General features: G+C 43.7%; 1 protein-coding gene across 2 annotated transcripts in view; it reads right to left on the bottom strand.

Moving 5' to 3' along the window:
• LGR5 (leucine rich repeat containing G protein-coupled receptor 5) overlaps positions 1–12292 on the bottom strand; it is a 152421-nt gene extending 140129 nt beyond the window's left edge. For both annotated transcript variants that reach the window (XM_003798939.3, XM_023518638.1), the window contains exon 1: positions 11810–12292. In XM_003798939.3, the coding sequence (XP_003798987.1) occupies positions 11810–12021 (212 nt within the window). In that variant the 5' untranslated portion in view covers positions 12022–12292. The remainder of the gene's footprint in view (positions 1–11809) is intronic.
• Positions 12293–16843: the final 4551 nt, after the last annotated feature.

Raw genomic sequence — 16843 nt, 5'->3', positions numbered from 1 at the left:
GGAACCTCTCTGCCGTCACAGTCTGAGACTGTGTCAGAGATCATCTCAGCCAGTCCCACTCTATTGCACATTTGGCAGCCAGAAAAATGGCAGCTTCTCTCTTAGGTATATAAAAAGTTTGAGTTTTACGCAGATTTTAGGGGATGAGGTGAGTGACCTTGAGGAAGCAGTGCTGACTCTCCTGTGGATGTGACCTGGCCACAGCCACTGTGAAGTGGTCTGCACACAGACACACATGGACATGGGGTGTTTCAAAAGGGGGGTGTTAGTATTATTCAGATGCGCTGAGGCCAACAGACCAGGAGATGCCGCTCTGAAGAGGCAGTGTGTTACTCAGTCCCCAAGAGGAAGGGGAGGAAGCCACGCAGTGCCACACAGCAGAGCACCGCGAGGAGCCTGGGCAAGAGACTCTACTGTGGCTTCCGTAGGAAGGAGTGGCTTCCGTGGGAAGTAATGGCTTCGGGGTCAGCAGGCTGAGGACTGGCTAACTTGAATAATTAAGCAGGCTCTGGGGCATAAGGGTTATCCCAGCTTGTATGGGACCTGCCTTCAGATGAGCTGGACAGGGGATACAGACCCAGACTATAAGAGGCTGTGAGAGCCTGGGACAGGCTGGGGGTGAAGGCTGCAGAGGAGCTGGGAAAGGCACACTTTCCTGGACAGTCACTTGCTGTCTCTAGGAACTCCCTAGCCCTAGGAGGGTGGTCTCTCTACAATCAGCAAGGCCCCCTAGATATTAAAGCATCATAAAATAGAGAAACAGAGAAAATCAAAACCATGATTAATGCACAAGGTCCAATTCCCAGAGAGATTGCTTTCTTCTTTGATCCAAGAAGACCTACAGTTCAAGAGGTATAGAGCCCAGTAGTAGCCACAGACAAGTAGACTAAGTATGGAGATCAGATGTGATGAGTGCTAGGACAGAGACGGGCTCAGCGTGATGAGGGGACACCAAAGGTGGGTTTCTAAAATGCAAGGCCACAGAAGGCTTTCCAAAGGAGGTGACATTTGAACTGAATACAGAGAGACTCATAGAAAGAAAGGCAATCCCAGCAGAGACAGCACATTTGAACCCCTGACTGCAAGTGAATTGTGGAAGCAGTTTTGTGTGGCTAGAGACAAGAGAGCCTGGGGGGCTGCAGGTGGGGGATCAGGCAAGAGAAATCGGCTTCCTGGGCTAAACTGCAGTGCTAAACATTATGAAGGCCACAGAAAACCACTGAAGGACTGAATGGTCACATTACACAGTGCTCACGTTGCAGAGACATGACCAGGGGAGCATCCTGGAGAGACGAGACGGGTGGAGGGAGTGTGTGTACACAAACATGTGTGCTGGGTCTGTGTAGACCACCACTGATGACTGCCACAGTCGTCCAGGCACAAAACTGAGGAGACCCTGAACTCAAGGAATTTCAGTGTCAGAGGGGAAAGGAACGGATGCAAGAGACACTACGACAACCTACGTTTGATCATATTAATGTTAAAATGAAATTTAAATTATAATTAACATATTGAACTACAATGAACAGAAATTTGGGAAATGAATCATGTATTCCTCAAATTATACCTGACTGTTCCTTTTTTCTCTGCAGATTTTTAGATGATACCTCTATATCTTATCTGTATCTACAATGGCCAAAGTAAGACGATAAAGTTAGAATTCAGGCACATACCTAGACAAGATGCATAAGGATATCTGGTAACATCTAGAAAAGTAACTGGGAGTTTTACTTATTTATTTTTTGTTTAGCAGACCCTGGCCATGTTTGAACCCATCACCCACAGTGCTCAGGGCTGGCACTCTAACCATTGAGCTACGTGCACCCAGCCATAATTGGGAGTCTTAGAATTAATTCTAGTATCCGGCACCGGAGCAAAAAAGGTGCCAAAGGACAGCACTGGACTGGGGTTTCCAGGAGACTTGGGGCACAATCCCATCTTTGCCAAGTACAAGATTGTAAGGGCACCATTTACTACTTGGCAACATGAATTTCAATACTGGGAAGTGAAGCTGCTGGCTTAGAAGACCTCCAAGGTTCTTTCCATTCCAAATTCCATGGGTAGCTATAGCTTTTGACTCATTGAATTTCTCTGTAAACCATCTAAGTGATTTTAATTCCTTTATTTCAGCAATTAGGGTAATGCTCTAGCAATCATGATTAAGTTTCAGTCTTGCACTGTGTAATGTGACCTTAGTTTATACAGCTTAGTCATTCTGGTAATTTGTGGATAAAAGATTATCTTTACGGTAGAACTTAACTCTAAGTATAGTTTGCTATTAGCTTTAGCTTTGAATTCATTTTTTATTATATTAATAATTAACATAAATCTACCAAACTTAGCCTTTCCTTCCCAACATGCAATTAATTAATTTCTGAGAAGTTTGTACAGCTACAGCAAAGAAAGGCCTCAAGTTTCTAGGTTGTAGTAGTCTTTTGGGTCAAGCCCCTATCCGCCTTATCACCACTGTAGGACCCTGGAGGGGAGGATGTTTTTGCTGGAAGGCCAACAACCAGGAGGTGAAAGGCAGAGACTTGCTGTCAGTTGATCACCTGCTAAAACTTTTGAGATCCTCAAATGAGATACAGTCACACCCTGGGAGCATCTGGTTTAATGAAGATTTCTTTTTGCTACCTGAGCTTGAAGACTCAATGAAAAAGGATCTTGAACTTCCGTCTATATTCTGTTGCACTGAGTCCCAGAGAACAACAGCTGCTGAATAATGGAGGTTCTGGATGAGTTAAGATCTTTACCTGCCCCCCACCAGGGATGGTGATGTAGCTTCTCCGAGTTAAAAGTAAAAGACCCCAATTTTGGTGCATTTAGAGTTGACGATTTGTTCCCAAAGACTCTTCTTTCTAAATTTCCCTTCATCTTGTGGCTTGAAGCCCCTGGGAGGGTGGGGGGAGTGTGGAGGGGGTGGTGTCTGAGATAAGTAAGGAAAATGCATCCTTCTGTTTCTCCTCTGAGACCATCCAGAAGTGAAAGATACAAAAGCTAAAGAGACACAGGAGAAGAATGTGACTTGGGAACAGATGTCCAGTGGAGCCCAGGAGCTCAGTCTCTCATTTCTGCCTGCATAGTCCCCTGGGTGGCAGATCTCAGTTATTCTTCCCACCTCGCACCATTCTTTGTCCAGGCTTCACTCTACCACACAGTTAACACTATAACAATTACAGAGCAGGTTTACTGCCAAGCGCAAGGACGTCTGCTGAGCGCCCCTTCCCGACAGCAAGTGTGAACATAAACATTTCTTATCTCAGTCTTCACTAGAAGACTCTGAACTCATTCTGTACATGCACTTAAGAAACATGAAAAAACTTTCATTCTGAAAGTCTCCATATAGATACACAAAAAAGATGCTTAAAGAATATATTTTTTTCCTCTCAATATAGATACACAAAATAGATGCTTAAAGAATATAATTTTTTCCTCTCAATATAGATACACAAAACAGATGCTTAAGAATATAATTTTTTTCCATGGAAATTTTTATTTGGTTTTCATAACCAAATAATCTTTACTATATATGCATACAAAAACTGAAAGGTTATATTTTGTGCTAATAGACTTAAAGACCCATTGATTATGTAACAAAGTTCCTTCAAGTAAATGCCTCATAAGAAAATTTATAACCTAAAAACTTCAAGTACCATGTGGTGTTTTGTGTGTCGAACCAATAAACTCATTAAAATAACATTGCATAAACCCAAACACAACACAATGAAAGTTCTAACATAGCCCACATTAACAAACCAACTTTAAAATAATATCTTTGTTATGTACTAAGGTTAAAAATTCAGCAAATTCTTTATATTTTTTCCACTTGAGATCATGTGTGGTTTTCCACTTTCCTGAGAAGTCACTTCTGGGGCTTTTTTGATCACAGGAAGGTTACTGTTACCCACAGGCGTCTTTTGTAGGGGTCTTTGCTCTTCTAAATCAACGTTTCAAGGAAAAATGACAAAAGCATTTATCAGTTTTTTTAGTGAAACATAAAAATTCTTAGCTTCTCTTCTCAGTGTAGACTTGGAAAAGGCGGCCCGCGTGTCAGGTCGGCCGCACAGTTGTGCGTGTGTGTGTGCGTGTGTGTGCATGTGTGTGGGGTAGGGAGACAATGAGGAGGAAGGAAGGAATTTGGCTGTGAAATTGAGAAACTGTTGGAAACACTTGGCCTCTAGCTGGGAAAGATGTGCAAGCCTGGGGCAAAAGGCCAGCCCAGCCAGGGACCACGTAAGGAAGCCTCCCCTGGCCTGGCAGGCAGGCTGGCGAGGGCAGCGTGGTACACACATTCTTGGCTGGAGTTGGGCTCCCTTTGCCAGGAAGATCTGTATTTCAGTTTCTGAACCAAACTGAAGGTGCCTTCACAGAGCCAGCTGCCGAGCCTCTCCCCTTAACAGGGTGGCCTTCCATGCCACGCCCTGTCAACGCAGGTGTCATTTCTGCCCAGCAAGCGACACACAGAGCACTATTTCTTACTGGTGTGCTGGTGTGTGCGTGAAATTGCTCTCTTCCTCCTTGACCATCACAATCCACTTTAAGTAACATTTCTAAAAGCAAGAAGGATACAAAGAATATGGGGAAGATGTACATATGTAAACCAATGGGACAGCTGAAAATTAGGGATTGTGGAATAATTATAAATTATTGATGTTAAATTAGTAAGAAAATTAGAGTATGGCAGTAGCATTGTAAGAGATACTAGAGACTGCATTGCAATGTATCCTAAATATTCTAAATATCAGTACATACTTGGCAAGGGACTTTTTATAAGGACTATAATTTGTAACTAATTGGTCACCTAGGAGTTTTTCAGGCTATCAATGTATATCAGGTTAATCTCAGCAAGTGAATTGAAGGACTGAGGAAATTAAATGAATTCAGAAAAGCATCTTCTTGTTTTGAAGGAGACTTTTTTCTGACTCCTTCAGATTTCTGGTTGGCAAAGAACTCTGCCCAATTGTTAAACCATGCATAGTTTTAAAATATACATTAAGGGCTATGATAAAACTTTGAAATAATTCTCTATTCTGGATCAAATGAATGATGTTATGGACCTTCGTAACATTTTATCTAATCTCCTCCATTTTATAGGTGAGTACAAACTCAGATCAAATTCTCCTGTTAAGAAAGTTCATGTCTCTCTGAGAGATAGTCTTAGTGAATGCAGCTACTTCATTTGACACACAGACCTGGTTGTAGAAAAAAAGTTTTATTCTTGCCTAAGAGGTTTCTAATCTATTGATCACTCTTTACAATACCTTGGCAGCTACTAATCTCTGACTTGGAGAATAGAAAAGTTCTTCCTATGATATAAAAACGGATATTATATGTAAAAAGATACCATCTAAATTTCAAATACCGCCTGAAACTATACAACATAATGGTTATCTTACTAAAAATTAAGAACTGCATATTGACCTGGAATTCCCTGAAAATATTTGTGGTATTAGAGCTTCATAAGTTGTGTTCCTTAAAAAGAAAAGTGGGGTGAAATACTTGAGCACTGGTTACAATTCTTATGAAACACAAGTGTAAATTAGAAAGCTGTTTTTCTTGTGTTGCTGGTAAACTGGCCCTGAAGGTAACTTCAGAGAGGTCCAAAAATATTTTGAGCAATGAAAATATCCTTGGGACAAGCTTCCACATCCCCAAGTTAGGAGAAGGAATAGTGTGTCCACATCATAAAGTTGGGGCCACGTGACTGAGGAGAATGTGGCATAGTGCCTGACACCCCAGAAGCACCATGTCAGTATCAGTTGCTATGATGATTACGGCTATTACAATAATAAAATAATTTAGATATGTAAATTCTGGTGTGTGTTAAAACCAGCGTTGTGTTGTATTGTTCAAGCTGAACACTACGCAGCTGTATTTCAAATGGGGTAGGAGCCGTGATTTGGGGTACCAGCAGCTTTGTGTTGTTTGCTACTTGTAGACTGGTCATTCTCATTTATTTTTCTCTGATCTTTCAGCCACAGGGATTTCAGCAGTGGGGTCAGCCAATGGTATTCAATTTGACATTACAAATATTTACTGTATATCCCCTAAGAGTCAGGTGTGGGCACTTGGGATAGAAAGTGGAAAATTTCCTGCCCTGGAGTTGCTCACCGCCAGGAGAGGAGAATAAACCCTGAAGGAAAGAGCCCATCACTCCATCCACCAGTACTGTTCCATCTGACTTTAAGGAGGTTGTTTTCACAGTCGTGAGTTTCTTCCTTGCATAAACTCAAAGTAATCTCAGCATCTCCAGCTCCAGACTTCAGCCCTGGAAAGAGAACTGATATACAAGGCTGTGGGAAGCCCTCTGCTCAGGAGGCATCTTTTGTCCCCCAACTAATGCTCCGCCCTGTAAAAAGTCCTTTTGGAACTAGGACTAGGTGATTTTATTCCATTTCTTTAAGTCAAATGACTGCTGTTTTTCTACCTTCCAGAGTCAAGCAAAGCATTTCCGTTGGTGTCATCAGTGTAACAGAAAAATTAACTAGTAGAAGTGGAAGAAATTGCCACCGATTTTAAGAATGGATCTGCTTCCATTTTTAAGTTATGAGAATTTTAATGGAAAAGTCCACACTGAAGCCTGTGAAATGCTGCCTTTTCCCATAGATAACAAGTTCCATAGGTAAAATGGGGCATAGAGTTGGTGTTTAGAACGTTTACATAAAAATTAGGATTGAAGCTGACAAATCTGAGATAACAGAGCTGTGATGTGCTAGAACCCATGGGCGGATTGAACAAATGAAATTCTACCAAGGTACATAAAAATAGCAACAAGACCAGATAATCACCTCATTTTCTTTGGTACATAATATAGCAGTGGTTTTAATGCAGTCTGACTCATCTCTACTGTAAAATAAAACTCTATTACCAAAAAATGCAGTAGGGATGAGGAATTTAATTCTTTCTTTATTGTTTTTTATTTATTAAGTCATAGCTGTGTAAAGGGGGGGCGGGGAGGGGGAAGGATGGGAGGAACTTAATTCTTAAAGGAACAAATCTGCCTTGTCATGAAGACTCCAATTTATCCACTTGGGGGTGTTTATAAGGAGATGTACCATTTAGTTTTACTCTAAATGTATATACACAAATAAGTGAACCAAACAAAAAAAAATTACTTCATACAATTGCTCAATGCAGAACTCACTACTGTGTCTTCATTTCTATCTTATGGCATATGACTTAGATTGTTTGGAAACATACCTAAATCTATAGATAAAATAAATGTATGAATTTAATAGAAGAAATGCAGAAACATGTTTTACTAAGGTAAGTCAAAGTTTAGCTATCAGTTATAAAATTATATTCTATAACGGCTTTAATTTTATGATACCCTTATTCGGTTGTTTGCTCTGATACTTCTATGCCTTTGACAGCTATATGTCTTAGAAATTTAAAAGAATCAAATAGTTCAGATAAGAAACTTTTAAACTATAAGAAATCAGAGACCAGTTTTGTGTTTCTGAACTTCCTTACAAACGTCCAAGTGTGACTGGGTGGTCTACTCTCAAAACATGATGCTTTTTAACTATGCCTTTCTGGATTCCAATCTTCTCACTCATTTAGGATCGCTACCTTTTGTTACTTCACTAGAACTCCTTGACTTTGAAGGAAAGAAAAAACTGAAGATGTCGTTTATTATGTGCAAAAATTCATTCTGGTCACAAAACTTTGCCATACATATGTCAAATGCATTCAATAAAATATATGTTGTAAATTTATGCCACAGAATTGTTTGGATCAAAACTCATTTCTTTAAAAAATTACAGAGACTAATTTAGTCAATTAGTTTAAATAATTGCCCCATTACAAAAACACTACTAAACAAACAAACAAACAAACAAATAAACCAGGAATCCTGGAGAAAAAGAGATGACTTCATTAAAATGCAAAAATGTTACTGACAGCATCATATTTTAAACAAATCTTAAAAGTGGGTTGTAAACAAAACTGTATAATTTTTGCAATTGATCTAAATGTTAAGACTGTTATAAAAGTTAACATCTTGCAACCATTTCTAAAGTACAAATTCTTTTATTTAAGATAACTTTCTTTGCTTGAAGAGAAGCTGAACTATATTAAACCATTTTCAAAGAAGATTCTAAATATGGTCCTTAATTCTGAAACTGCGTCGAAGTGCTTAAAACACATGTAGGATACCAGGGCTGAACCTAATTTAACTAATTGAGGCTTTTGTTCAGTTCTTATTAACATCAGTTTTACTAATTATGTATAAGTTAAATTTGGTTTCAAAAGTGCACATGGAAAAGTAACCAAACGACATAGAATAATTTATAAAAAAACATTTCTTTCAGTTCCTTTGGTTTATACAACATAAATTCGCTTATGGATGAAAAGTTTATTCCTTAAAGCAACAGCAAAGAAAAAGTCAGTATTCTTTAAAAATAAAATTGGCTGTTCTAGACCAAGAGAGGAAAGTGCAGGTGCGGCATTAGTTTTAGTCCTAAGTCAGGACTTAGTTTTCTACCTGGATACCATGCTAACCAGATGAAAGGCACCCCAAGGTAGAATAGGGGTGTTTACCTGGAAGACCCTCCTAGCAAAAAGGTCCACCTGATGCGTGAGAACGGTTTACCTTCACCAGGATCAGACGCTAGAACTACTTTACTTCTGACAGACCCGGGTTGGTAGATTGAGCTGTATGTATCAAATGCTGTAAATAGGAATTGCCTGGTTTTTACATCTTGACTTTGGTGGATTCTTATTTTCTGCTGAGTGAACTTTATTAGCCCCTGTTAGTAAAATCAGTGTCCATCACCACTGGGAGTAGTGGGAGAGAGAGAGAAGAGATTGAGATTGAGATTGAGATTTTTCCAGTGTTGCCACCATGTTCAATGGTCCAATCACAGATCTACTGGGGAACGCAGTTCGCTAAGAAAAGAGTTAATATTAATGTTTGGACTGGCTTAAGATTTCAGTTTTCTGGGAAGAGAGATTATAAAACGGCACATAAATTGCTCTTCCATGAAGAGATGAAGGAAACTTTCCTACCTCCAGGTCTGACTAGTCAGCTATCACACTGGCACACGTGGACAGCTGCAGGTTGCCAGTGTCAACCTAAGAAAATGCAATGCTTTTTCTTTATTTTCTTTCTTTTGAGGGAGGATTACGAGATAACATTTTTGACTAAATAAATGCTGATTATCTTCTATAAATAGTAAAAGATAGCAGGTCTGGCCCTTCACTCACAGCAGTCCTGCACACTGCAACTTCTTCAGCAAAGTCTAATTGCTACTGGGCCTCAGGGGAGTGGGGCTGTAACTTCACATTCCCTTTTCAAGAGCAAAGGGACATTATTCCTCAAAATAAGAAAATCAGCACAATGCGTACTTATTCACCTGTGTATGAGTAAATCAAAATTTCAGGTTATGACCACACAACTAAAGACAGAAATAGTTAGATAATACTAGGTGTAACCAAAAGAGGGCATCATCTGCCCTTCCTGACTGCACAGAGTTCCTGTGGTTGCAGAAAGAAAATACCCCAGGATGGAAGGGCTTCCCATGGTTCCTGGCACTTCATACTTTATAAGGAGACCAGATCATGGGACCAACATTAGGAAGGGCATCAGGTACTTATTTCTTCAAGACTGATTTCCACATTTAGCACTCATATTTTCTGAAATGTGTTCAAGTTCTAATGGTTACCTTAAAAGCAAACATTTAACACTTACTGTATCACTTCTCACAGACACTCTGAGCTTAACGTTTTATAGAGCTCTGAGAAAATTTTCCCATAGGCCAGTGTATAGACTGTTATCAAACAACAAGAACATAACAGTTAACTTCCGAATGGTATCCTAACTGCGAGAGGTTATATACCTATACCACAGATAGATAGATAGATAGATAGATAGATCTACGGATTGGACCACTGGCAGTATGGGGTAGTCAGTCCTACCCAGCCATGGAGGATGCAGTTAAATGCATTTGAGGTACGTGGGAAACGGATTAAAGCAGAATTTTATGCCAACTTTTAGTAACAAAAGCTTAACAAATGTTTATTCTTTCAAGTGGGAGGAAAAAAAGTGCTCTGACACTACTAAACTTATTTTCTGTACTCTTAAACATGTTTTATCAAAAACGTACGATTCAAATACAGGTTCAGTGAGGGATGTCCCACTGTCTGGACAGCGAGGACCGACAGTGACGGGCTCTCATGTACACCTGCAACCCAGCCAGGAGAACACCCCTGAACCTGACCTTCACACTTAAATCAAGGAGGCTGGGGATAAGTGTCCTGCTTTGCAGGAGAGGCAGCCCTTCAGGAGGAGACTTGGGAATTCTGAGGGAATGGACTCTGGGAGGAGGTGGACTCATAGCCCTGGAAACATGTCCCTACCTTCTGCAGTGAGAGCAATTGAAGGGAGATCTGGTGGGGAATAATTCCATAATCCTTTCAGGAAAGAAAATGTGCCCTAAACAGTTTTATGGTAGATGAGGAGGTGACTGCCATCTACCACGACTAAAATCTAGCAGGATGGCCCCTTTCTTTAAGTGCAATATTAAAGCAGGTTAAAAAAAAGTTATTTTTTCCTTCTTTCTCACTGTCTCCATAAAAAGAACCACTACCTAGTGGAAAACGTTGTGCAAGCCTCTGCGTGTTTCTTCCCTCTGGAAAACAACTAAACAGAGGAAAGAACGAACGGGTTCACAAACATCCCAACTCATTCCTGCCAAGGTACATCAGAGGAGCCGAAAACCGAGACTGCCTGGGCTTGGGGTGGGCTCACTGCAAGGTCTTGAACTAAAATCTAAATGTTTCAGTTTGTGGTCACCAGCGCCCGTTTTCCAGGCCAGCTTAAACCCTGGTCTCTCTGCTCAAAGGAACGGAGCCCCAGAATCTTGACACCACGGGGGGTGGGAGAGTGGTCACCTTGATCTCGAGATCGTGGTTACCTTCTCCCACTCAACCACCTGTTACCCTCGGGGCCTGTGCTTTCCAAAGACTAAATTATGAAATGAGCCTCTGCCTTGTCTCCGTGGACAGGGCTTTGGAGACAGTGGTGGGGCAGAAGGGATGTGAGGATCCCCAAGGGACGACAGCGAGCTCCAGGTCTCCCTCCGGCCGTCAGCGCAGCTGTTCACCCCGCCCGCCCCGCAGCCTTCAGCCCACTTCCCTTTTCTTCCCCGGGGGAGGAGATGGTTAAAGATTACACTGCGGCCGCGGGCACTTCAAAGGGCGGCTCGGGCAGCCAAAGGTAAAGATAACGTTCTGGCAGCTCGAATCAAGGTTTGTGGTTGCTACATTTTAATCGCGTCTTTAAAAAGGAAAGAAGGGTAGAAAGGAAGGAAAAAGGTTACATCACGCCACAGTGCAAGGATGCAGAATAAGTCCCTTTAGAACTGGGCCAGTGGGTTTCTCTTTGGCGTAAACTTTTTACAACCCACCTCTTTGAGGAATGCAACAAGATGCAGAGAGGAGGCTGCGTCAGGGACCAGCCGCGCACCCCGCCGCAGAGCTGGGGCTCCCGGACGCACACGCCCACCCCGCACGCAGAAGCCCGCACTCCGCGGAACGCAGCCTGGTGGTGCAGAGGGCGGGGCGGGAGGCAGCGGCGTGCCAGAGCTTTCTGGGGTTGCATTCTTTGCGGGCGCAGAGAATGTGAGCACGCTGTCCCCTGAGACACGTGCATTTCTCTGGGGACCCAAACAGGTCTGGCCAGGATGCCTTTGTCAAAATCTCCCGCCCCTCCAGCGCAGGAGGGCACGGAGGAGCTCCCAGTCCTGACCTGGGCCAGCCCTCCTTCCCCTCTTAGCCTCCCTCTCGGAGCAAGGAGGGGGACACTTACAGGTAGGAGGTGAAGACGCTGAGGTTGGAGGGCAGCTCGGAGAGTCCCAGGTCGGAGCAGTCCACCCTGAGCAGCATCCTGCCGTCGGGCTCGCAGTGACAGTGTGTGGGGCAGCCCCGCGGCAGGGCGCCCGACCTGGGCGAGCCGCCCCCGGCCGCCAGCTGCAGCAAGACAGGCAAGGACAGGAGCGCGCGGAGCCGGGAGGTGTCCATGGTGCCCGAAGTAGGGGGCCACGAGGCGGACGCAGACGGAGTGCAGCGGGGGCGCTGCTTCTGGGGCTTCTGAGCCTCAGCTGACGCCTGCGGCACGGGGCGCCGCGAGCCTGGCCCCCGGCGGGGGCACCGAGGAGGGAGCCGCGGGGACAGAGGCGCCCGGGACAGCCACGCCGGCCTCCGGCGCAGCCCTCGCTGCAGGCGCGGTGCGCTCGCTGCTGCAGGCGGCCTGCGTGGTGTGGGGCAGCATCTCCGCTCGCACGCCTGTGTTTTAAAGCGCTCCAGCCCGAATTGCGCGCCCGGTGACGTCAGCGCAGCCCGCACCCCCGCCCGGCCCCGCTCTCCCTGCGCGTCCCTCCCTCCTGCCTGCGGCCCGGCCGGGAGGCGGCGGGCGGCGCGCGGGGCCGCGGAGCTCGGGCGCTCCGACTGCTCCTCCGCGGGGCGGCTGCGGCGCTCGGCCGCGCGCCTTGTGCGGACTCCCTCCCTAGCTCACCCTCCCTGCGTCCCGGCCACCCACAGGAGAGCCGAGACTGGCGTGCTTTGGCGCGACACACCAGACACACAGGGACCGACGGATGCGGCGCGCTGCCTCCGAGCCCGCTGCAAATAATGGATGAGATACATGGAGTGCCTAAAGAATATTCCACCAAAATCCAATGCAGAGAAACAGTGACGTTATCGGGGTAGCGAGGCAGGCGTCCCGGCGACCGATAGGTGGCCTTTTTGATCCTTACGTCAGCCGCACTGTCTGGCTCGCTTTTGCCCTAAAATCAAAGTGCTGGGCTAATCACTAAATAAATACAGGTCCGAGTGCGCGCTCCACTGCTGCCTGCCTAACTGTGCGGGGCGAGGAAGGGGAAGTGACTAATTGTTTTTTAAAGTGTTTTAGAATCCCATGGAAGTCACCTTCGGTAAAGTGCTGCGGGACAGACAGATGGCTGTTTGCTTTTGTTCGGGAGCTTTTTTATCTAAGCGCTCCAGGGTTCTCAGAACTAAGGCCAGTCCCCCACGGGAGCGCCAGTGCGAGAAGGCTTGCTCTTGCTCAGAAAGTCCTTCAGTGAGTCTGCAGGAGAAAGGCGGAGAAAGACCTAGAGCTTTCCTGGAGGAAGAGAAGCCCTCAGGAAGGACAAGTTGTCCTGTCCAGATCCCAGTGAGCTTTTGAAAGCGGTGACAGCCCAAACTTGCAGCACTAACTCACAAAAACACAGTTTTCACTCAAGGCAGGGAACCTTTCTGACTTTCAAGATCTCTCTTAATCTTCTTCCACTTGACTGTTCACACAAATTTCCCATGTAGACTTACGATTTTTACGATAGGGAAGATCGTGTGTGTGTGTGTGTACACTTGCCATCCTTATTTATAAAGTAGTCTCCGAACCTGGCTGTTCATTCACCTGTGGAACTTCTAAAAACATACAGATTCTTGACCCCAGCCTGTATTCTGAACCTGCTCTTTTCTCCGGTGAATTTAATCATCAGGAAACGTGTGATTCTTTGCATGAGGAGGAGGGAAAGAGTGGGAGAAGATTACAGCCTCTATTCTCCTCATTTTGCAAAACCTTGGAAAACTTGACCGTGCTGCTGAAAATAGTGAGCTAACCTGGGTTTGGGGTGATGTGAGCGGCCCACTGCTCGCCGGTCCTCGCTTGTCCCCCACGCACACCACACCCGCTCCCACCCTTTGCTTATCCTCAGTTATTCGCGTCCTCTCAGCCTTTCCTTTCTCCTGAATAGAATGCCCATCTTCCTTCTCCTTTTTTTACTTATCCCCAGATTATTTTGTAAATGCAACTTAAAACGTGTTTTCTGTGAAACTCCTCATAACTGCAGCCTGCTTTAGTCACGATCTACAGATGTTTGGGGAATAATTACCACTAGGATGTCCAAGAAAGGTCAGCTGCCTCTTCTCAGGGAGCTTGCAGTCCGGGGGGCGGGGGGGTGACAGACTCGGAACTCCCAGAGTGACAAATCGCCCTGAAGTTTACATTATAAATATGGTCTAAACCTGAAGGGGTTTTTTTTTTTAATACATATTTGTTTCATTTTGCCAACTTTATTGTAACCATTTTCCAGGCAGAGACTAGGTCCCTGGTCTCCTTTTTAGCTTCAGGATTCATGTCCTGGACTCAGAGTAGTGAGTATTTAACAAATATTTGCTGACTGATTGATTGATCATCACAGGCTTTATGGCTGTGCCCACCATCTGTTTAAGGACATTAAGCAACTCTTTCTCTGACTTCAAAGTTGCTAAAAGGAGTGTGGCACTTTGGTTGCAGAATGAGTTAGGCAGGAATGTATTTGAGTCAGGGCTCGCCAGTCTCAGGCTGTGTGGTCAGGAGCACAGAGGGAGCCTCTAAATCTCAGTCACCTTCCCGGTAAAGGAGGCTTCAGTCACCTCGGCTGTCCTCAGTGTTGAAGTATCTGCACCACCAGCTTAGAGTAGATGGATCTGCACCTGTGTTAGTGCCTCTCCTCTTCTTTTCAGGAATGAAGCTTGTTAACAAATTTATGTGGAGCAAAGCAATTTCTGATTCAATTGAATGGGGAGACAGCTTTGCCGTCTGAGGCCAGGGGAAACGAATGTCTCTTCCTTCTTTGTTTTTTTTCATACCCAACATTTCTCCTTCTCCTTTCAGAAAGGGCATCCACCGTTTGCCTTTGGGAAACTGCCCCTCAAACCTTAGGCTGTCAGTCCTGGGGCCCCACCTCCCTGCCTCTGGGGTAGGAATTTAACTCAAGCAGAACAATCTGAAAGTGTTTGGGGGACTGTCATGGCCCCTGGAATGAGAGGGTGTTCTCTGGCTCCATAAGCTATGAAAACAGGCATGGCTGGAGCTCCCGGGAAGGTTCTCCTGAGTGGAGAAAGCCCACTGGGAAGGGAATATGAACATAGCAAGGAGGCAAGCAAAATCCTGAAGTCTTCTTCTAAACAACTGGATTTAAGCCATTTCTGCTCCATCTCCTCTCCACTGGGTGAACCAAAATTAGTTTTGTATTGTTGCTTGAGCCAGTGAGTGAGAATTCAGCTATGGTCACTTGCAGCCAACCAGTCACATTCAGTTAACACCTGAAAACACAGGACACGTGAGCATTTGACAGTGGCCTGATGAATCTCCAAGGTCTCGTAGACCATAGAAGTCATAGGGGTTGAGAATAGTCACGGTCCAGTGGATGGTGATTTTATGGCCTGAATGGATGTACGTTAATCACTTTATCTCAGCTAATAAAGATAAAAGTATAGTGAACTAGTTTCCTTTCACATTAAAAAATTTTTTTTCAGTAGGCCAGTGATTTCTCTCTGTATTTGTAACAAATACCATTTATAAGATTAGCTCTTCAAATTCAATGGTAATGGCCATCCGCACAGACTCAGCTCTTTGTATTGTCTCATGCTCTCATGGAGCCCTCAGTAAGAGGTAGGTCCCATTCTTAACCCACATTTAAGGATTAGAAATGCAAACAGTTTTCTTAATGGTGGCCAGCAAATTAATGATGGAGCCAAAATTCTGACATGAGCATTTTGACTTTAAATTCTGTACCTTTTCCCAAATCCTTGGGGGGATGCTAGTCGCATGTAGACTTAAATTGGATAGGACTTTGGGTTTACTATCATTTTACTGAGAAAGAATATTTTTGTAAAGAAAAGTATAGTTCTTTTAGACTGTGGTGGGACAGGTTGGAACAGAGAATGGTGGTTTATGATGTGAATTGTAGGGACAAATATATACTAAACCTTTCCCCTTGGAGCGGGGGAAATCTATTTATGTATTTCAGGTTGCTCTCACCAATCAGTTTCTCACAGGAATGCGTACAGGTGAAATGTGGGAGAATACACTCCCACCCTGACCTGCGGTAGTGAGGTTAGTGAGATTCATTTAGTATTTTGTTTGGGTGAGATGTTCTGACTCATACCTTTGAAAAGTATCTCAGTGGTAATGAGCAGCTCTGTGATGAAATAGCTCATGTTAGGATAGAAATTACTCCTCACCTTTTAGACTCTTACTGCAAGTTCCTAAAATTGAGTATGGTACAGTGGAGTCTGCTGGGTGTCTAACTTCTGGGCTTGTTGAATAGATGTTTTCCTAATTCTTTAATCCTTGATAAAAGCCCACAGCTAAAAACACTCACATATACCACAAGAATTACTAATAAGCTTAGTTGAAGCGTGCCAGGATAATTTTAGTTAACAGGTAAGTCAATATTTCTTTTACAAGTATAGTGAAATAGTGTTTACACAACTGGTGGGCTATTATGGACTTATTTAACTTGCTTGAAAGAGTATAGAGCCCATTATTTGCCTTGCTCGTTTTACCTTCATGATATAATCAGGCTTACGCTGAATTTCTTAACTTCCTTTCACCAACAAAGTCTAATTAATTGAGAAGGGAGGAGGAGGATTTAGGAATAAAGATCTATTTTCTTTCAGAATTATTTATTTTGTGAGAAAACATTAGTCCAGCTAATTCATTACTTTGAAATAGCTTATTATATAAAATCAATTGGATCTGTCTTTGATTTTATCCAACATAAAGGTGACTTTTAAATACATCCACATGTTCACAGTGTTCTAAAAGAAGGGACACTGGTGTATTATATTATCAATTCTTTCGCTCATTTTGATCCCCTCGTCTAATTCCAGGTATGATAATGCCTGAGCTTCTCCTGGTATGCCGCTGGCTGCCTGAGAATATGTCCAGTCAGACTCACATGTAAACGAGCGGTAGGTTTTCTTTTCAAGCTAAGAACAAAACTAATGAGGAAAAAATAACAAAACACAACCAAACGATCTTCCTGTTTATTCATCTGCTTTATGTAATTCTTTT

This window comes from Otolemur garnettii, unplaced genomic scaffold, assembly GCF_000181295.1.
Source record: "Otolemur garnettii isolate 467f Iridium unplaced genomic scaffold, OtoGar3 scaffold00143, whole genome shotgun sequence".
In the NCBI taxonomy this organism is placed as follows: domain Eukaryota; kingdom Metazoa; phylum Chordata; class Mammalia; order Primates; family Galagidae; genus Otolemur; species Otolemur garnettii.
Note: the sequence above shows the minus strand (reverse complement) of the source record. Positions and strands in the feature narration are given on the sequence as shown.